General features: G+C 43.8%; 1 protein-coding gene across 1 annotated transcript; it reads left to right on the top strand.

The window, feature by feature from the left end:
• The first annotated feature begins 4,851 nt into the window (after positions 1–4,851).
• On the top strand, positions 4,852–5,705 carry LOC147449188 (uncharacterized). Its single transcript, XM_086521730.1, has 3 exons — positions 4,852–5,022; positions 5,193–5,234; positions 5,409–5,705. The coding sequence occupies exons 1-3, from the start codon at positions 4,961–4,963 to the stop codon at positions 5,548–5,550; spliced, it is 246 nt and encodes an 81-aa protein (XP_086377856.1). The 5' UTR covers positions 4,852–4,960; the 3' UTR covers positions 5,551–5,705.
• The last annotated feature ends 405 nt before the right edge of the window (positions 5,706–6,110 follow it).

The raw sequence follows: 6,110 nt of genomic DNA, 5'->3' as shown, positions 1-6,110 counted from the left end.
AGAGGGGTGGAATTTAAGATTGAGTACCAGGTTACATGGAGAGAAGTGGAATTTAAGACTAAGTACCGAGGTATAGGGAGAGGAGTTAAGATGAAGGTCAAAATTCAAGGTACTAGGGTACAAAATTGAGAGTGGAATTTTTTGGAAATAAGAGGGTGGGGTATTAATGAGATTGAGGGGCTACTTTAGGTGAGAAGAACAAATTGTCAAAATTAAAGTAGTTAGAACTTTAAGAAGGTGGCATAAAAAGAGTCCAAAGGTAAGACTAGGGGAGGGGGTTCAAGTGTCTCCATAATTTTTTAGTTGTATAGGGTAAAGTGTAAAAAAGGTGGAAGGAAAACGGAAAACTGAAAAATGTATAGGAAATCAATAGAGTAGGCCGGAGGGGTAGGGGTGGTGTGGAAGGCATAAAGAGAAAACTTGTGGGGTCAAAAAAGATTTGTATCAAGGGGGGTGTAAGCTATGCACCAGAAGGCGATGAATGTTGGGGTCCGGAGGTTCAGCAAATGGTAGGTCTAGGGAGGTGGAAAAGATTGGTATTGAGTTGACAAGCTTTAGAAATGGGATTGCTAATACTTTGGGAGGGCAACATTTTTCTAGTGGTGGGTATGAAGGGAATTTTGAGCACAATGGGTGGATTTTTTGTTATTTTGTGCGAAGGTAGGAGGACTGAGGTGCGATTGAGGTAAGAGACTTTGTAAAAAACTTTTAGAAGAAAGTTGGCCGGGTAGCCCTTAGCCCGAAGGCATAGGTAGAAAAGGTTACGGAGGTAGAGGTATCCCTTCATGGATGATTCCCGAACAATATATCTTTTGAGCTCTGAGATGATGAAGGCAACCTTTTGATGGGTAGGGTGCCAAGAGATCCAAGGGATGTAGTTGTAGGCATTCAAAGGTTTTTGATAGCAATGGGAGTCCAAGAGGCTAGACGAGGTAAAGCGGGTACCTTTAAAGAATTCAATGTCAAGGATGATGGCACGGGTATGGTAGATGGTACTAAAAATTTTAATGTGCTAATGAAGAGGTTCTCCATAAGAGTTTATGAGATGGGTAAGGGTATTGCAGGATCCCGTCCATAATCCAAAAGCATCATCAACATAACGCTTGTAATAGAGGAGGTTAGGGTTGAGTAGGAGGGGGCAAGAGGATTCCAAGTGACAGAGGAAGAGACAAGCATATACCACGGCAAAGTTTGAGCCCATGGCAGTGCCTTTGGTTTGTTTCTAAAATTTTCCTTTAAAAGTGATGTAATGATGGGATAAGATAAGGAAGCAAGGGAGAGGACAAAATGGGATTTGTGAGGGTCAAAAAAGTGAGAGATGGTAGATTTGAGTGCAATGAGGCCTTGTATGATGGGGATGCTAGGGTATAGGGCTTCAACATCAAAAGTAAAAAGGAGGGTGTAAGGTGGAAGGGGAAGTTTGTCCAAGTCTTGGATTAGGGTGAGGGAGCTTTGTAGGTGTTGCTTTTGGCAAAATGGAGCCAAATAGAGGCTTTTTCAAAAAGGTAACCTTTATAGGAACATATAGGTAGAGAGACGACTGATGGTTTATGAAGTTTAGGGATGAAATAGATAGGAAAAGGTTTAAGGGGTTTGTTAAGGGGGGAGAGGATAAAGTTGCGTTCAATAGAGGGGAGGGAGGAGTAGCGGAGTGTGATAGAGGAAAGAAGGGAAGCTAACAAGGCAAAAGGAATGTTAAGGCAAGGCTCATAGGTCAAGCCGTCATTGAGATATGAGAGGGCATCTTTCTCATACCAATCTAATGGTAGGATAACAACACCAAGGTTTTTGTCGGCAGGTTTTATGATTATTGAAGGGTCTAGGGAGAGGCTAGATAAAGCTTCAATGACAAAACGGGGTCGTTTTGAAAAGGGGAAATTGCAAGCATTCAAAACGTGGTTAAAGTTCTGTCGGTTAGAGGACAAAATATGGTTAAGGTTGGGATTTAAAAGGGGTGGTTTCCAAAGTGAGTGGAAGCCACATCTTTTTTCTTGTTCTTCCTTCGTGAAGTGGGGGCTCGGGAGTAGCTTTTGAAATCCATATATATGGGAGGAGGGGGGGTTTGGAGAAGCAGAGGTGTACCCAAGTGTATGGGTGGCTAAACCCTAATCCCTCCTCCCTTTGTCTTTTCCCGAGTGGTTTGCTTTGTGGTGGGTGGTATTATTACGGGAGTGATCCCTATTGTGTGAGTGTGGGTAAGGGTGGTTGATGGTTTTTTGTGGTGGAAAAGAAGAGGAGGAATCAAGGGAGATGGGTGTAGGATTGAGGGTTTTAAGAGGGTACAAAGGATAGGCGAGGGTGTTGGGGGAAGGAGAAAATTTAGGTTTTTTAGATAAAGGAAAAGGTTTTTCAAGGGCAGGTTTGGAGGATGGTTGAAGAGGTCGTTTAATGGGGGTTACATAGGAGGGTTGTGGACGGGGGGTGGGGGTGGGGGGGGGGGGGGGGGGGGGGGGGGGAATGTTCTTGGAGGTAGAAAATATTTTTTAGAATATAGATGGGTGGATTTTTTGGGGGGAGATGACAATACCGGCTTAGGTGGGGAGGCCTGAGATGTGGGGGGTAATGAATGGAATTTTTCTTTGACAATTTGTTCTACAAGTTCTTTGATGGTTTCTTCCTTGGGAAGTGAGAGCAATTCTTCTTCAATGTTGTTAATGGCCTTCTTGCGGGCAAATTTAGCTACATCCTCTTTTGTGGTGGCTAGGTGTGCATTTACAACAGGGGTTTGAATATCGAAGAGGAAGCCATGGAGGGATGTGGTTTTCCATTGTTGTAGCTTGAGGCCCCAAGTGTGCTTGGAGACTAAGGGGATAGAGACTTGGAGGAGCTTAAGAATGAGATCGTTGAACCATTCTTCTACTATAACATGATAGCCATCGAGGTAGGTTTGTAGATTAGTGATGAGGATGGTTTGTGCTTGTACAAGTGCTTTTGTGCAATCTAGTTGATATCTACTGGTAAGTGAGGTAAACTTAGCATTGAGAAGGACTTGAGCTTGTGTATCCTCTACGGATAGTTTGGGTGGCTTCATACATAAGCTATTGGGCGCTCTTTGATTATTAAGAAGATCTTTGAGGTGGTTAAGGAAGCTTTTAGCTTTACCTAATTTACCATGAAGCTTCTTATATTCCAGAAGCGAGTTGGAGATAATAACCTCGAAGTCCCGAGGTTGCTTGAGATGTGGAAGCACTTCTTCTATGGGATGGGGGTTGGTCGAGGCCACCGTGTTGAAGGGTTGAAAGATTGCCCGGATGGAGTGGATTGGTTATAAGCAAAGAAGGGGTGCTTTCATTATGGTTTAATTTGTGACTTCCTTTTGCGAGCACCGAAGAGAAATCAAAGGACTCCTCCGAAAGTTGCTCCAATTCTTTCGTGATGTTCTCATAGGGGTTGGTTGTAGCGTCCTCCTTGTTGATTGAGATTGGAGTCAGGGTGGTCAAGTGAGAAGCCGAAGTCTCTGCTCTTGCATATGCGGCATCCAAAATGAACATGGGGAGTGAAGGGCCAATAGCCACCGAGAGAGAGATATCCGAGGTGAGGTTGGCTTGTGGTTTTGGTGGGACTAGAGTGTTGGTATCCATTGCAATAGAGAGGCTTTTTTTTTAGAAAGCCAAAAAGATCGATTCCTTTTGTACCTGAGGGTGTTCAAACTCCCTCATTATACACAATAGAAGGTTTGATTTAGCACTTTTCTTGTAGGTACACCACCAAACTTTTAAACTCCAAAGTCTCCATTCACTTCCATATTCCGCCATGATGTTAATCACATAAAAAGTGGTCCCCTTGCCCATTGTTGTAGAGTCCAATGATTCTCTCTTTAAGCGTGTGGAGGACACATTGTGTGGACGAGAAATGTGTGAGAGAGGAGAGAGGAATGGGGAATAGAGGGGATGGGTGTTGCTTTTACTATAAGTCACACTTCTCTTATTTGTTCGAAGAATGGGCCTGGTCACACATACATAGCAATAGGTTCAAATTGTGAAGTGAATTTGTGTGCACCATTGGCTAAGTATCATTGAGATCCATGTGGAGCTTACGTGACAGAACTAGCGAGCTTCAACCAATCACATTTTGGCTAAAGTGGATGCATGCTTCTCTATAGTGTGAACATGAAGGGCGTTCATTCATTTTGACGTCCAAAAAGTGCTCAAGCCCACCATTTTTTTTTGGCTTTATTGTAGTCGCCTTTCGTTTCGAGCGGACGAGTCCTCAGGCTTCTCAAGAAATTGTTTGATTGGGACACCTGCGTTCACTGTGGCGGGATGGTCTCCTTATGGAAAGATGTTGTTTGTTCGTCGACGTTCAGTGGAGGCCATCAAACCAAGCAGATTTGCTCCATGTGATGTGCCCACTATCTTTGTCTCTCTCTTACAAAACTATTCCTACCATGTGAAAAATTCTCTTCTTCTTTTGCTTCAACTCTCTCTCTCTCTCTCTCTCTCTCATCATTTGCTAGGTCTCTTGGGATTGTTCCTAAGGGGGTCTAGGGCATAGGCACGAGGTAGACTTTGTCACTACCCTGCATTCAAATGCTAACTCTACCAATTTTGGCAGAGTTACAAGTAAATCTCTCTCCCCCTACCGCTTAGCCATGCAAATAGCTACGATCAACTAACGTCGCCAATCCTCGTGCAAAAATGTTCAAGACGATAAAAACACTCTCTCTCTCTCTCTCTCTCTCTCTCTCTCTAGGAATTGTTTGTACGTCGTTAAAAACTTCTTTTTCTCTCTCTCTCTCTCTCTCTCTCTCTCTCTCTCTCAACGTTGTGAATTGGGCGGAGGGGCATATGTGGGTGCCGGAATTTTCTGGTAGTATTTGGGCCACTCAATAATTGAGATGTGCACTATATATAACTGATGGCGCCTTGCAACTACATATGCGCAGCGAGAGAGCCACAGACATTTGCGTAGTTATCTCCATTCCTACAATTTTCTGTTTGTTTCTGCAAACTATATAGCCATGTCTTCGTGCGGGAGCGGATGCAGCTGCGGTGCTAACTGCAGCTGTGGCAGTGGATGCAAGTATGTTTACCATTCCCTCTACACTCACATGCACGGACGTTAGTTACCTGGTTTTGCACGCATATACCTGTGTACACGAGGTTATGCTTCGTTGCTGCCATGCCTGCGGAGAGTAGATCCAGCCGTTTTCCCTGCTTTCTCTTTCTCATCATGTGCTCTTGTTTATGCAGGTGTGGTAAGAAGGTGTTTGACGAAACTGCCCTCGATGCCCCGTAAGTACTTGTTCGGAAACATAATGTTTGATTGTTGCCATTGATACTCACTGTTGTGTGTGTGTGTGTGTGTGTGTGTTTGAGAGAGAGAGAGAGAGAGAGAGAGAGAGAGAGAGAGAGAGAGAGAGAGAGAGAGAGATGTTCTCACCTTAAGTTGACATTTTCTCTCTTCAGGAGGGAAGTGACGGTTGCTGGCTGTGCGTGCAAGTGTGGATCTAACTGCCAGTGCGCCGACCCCTGTCCCTGTGCACAAACCTCGAGCGTGGACGCTTGCAAGTGCGGTGCGAACTGTACCTGCAATCCCTGCAACTGCTGATTATGATCATGATTAGTACTAACTTGCGCCATGTAGAAATTACTCTGTTGAAAGATGCGATGCACACATAGGCAAGCATGATGGTATGGCTGTCTGCTCGCCAATTGCTCCATCTTCATGTATCTTAGAAAGATAAATTTCACTTTTTGCTGGTATATCTTTACCATGTCTCATCCAATTGCTGCTAAAATTTCTCTGGATTTACAGTTTCGAGTAGGCACATGCATTGAGGGCATTTTTCTCTTGTCGTATCATAGTTGGGTGTTTATGCATGCCCACATACACCTTTACCATCTTGTTATCATTGGCATACCGATGGTCAGGGTTATTGATTTCCGTGAAACATAAGTTACATATGGACCATTTTCTTTTAAGTTATCAACTGTTTGGAGGAAGTTACAGTAGTTTATGTGTGTTTTGTGAAGATTGTTTCTGCTGAAAAACCAAGTTATGAATTTGTATCGCACTCTGGTATGCTGCAGTACATGGAGTGTGCATTTCAAGGCCTTATTCTCTTGTAAGGCATAAAAAAAATTGACTCTATCGTTGCCCTGAAGCTG

The sequence above is a fragment of the Adiantum capillus-veneris genome, chromosome 10 (genome assembly GCF_014529385.1).
Source record: "Adiantum capillus-veneris isolate H3 chromosome 10, ASM1452938v2, whole genome shotgun sequence".
In the NCBI taxonomy this organism is placed as follows: domain Eukaryota; kingdom Viridiplantae; phylum Streptophyta; class Polypodiopsida; order Polypodiales; family Pteridaceae; genus Adiantum; species Adiantum capillus-veneris.
The sequence above is the reverse complement of the archived record's forward strand: the minus strand, read 5'-3'. Positions and strand labels throughout refer to the sequence as shown.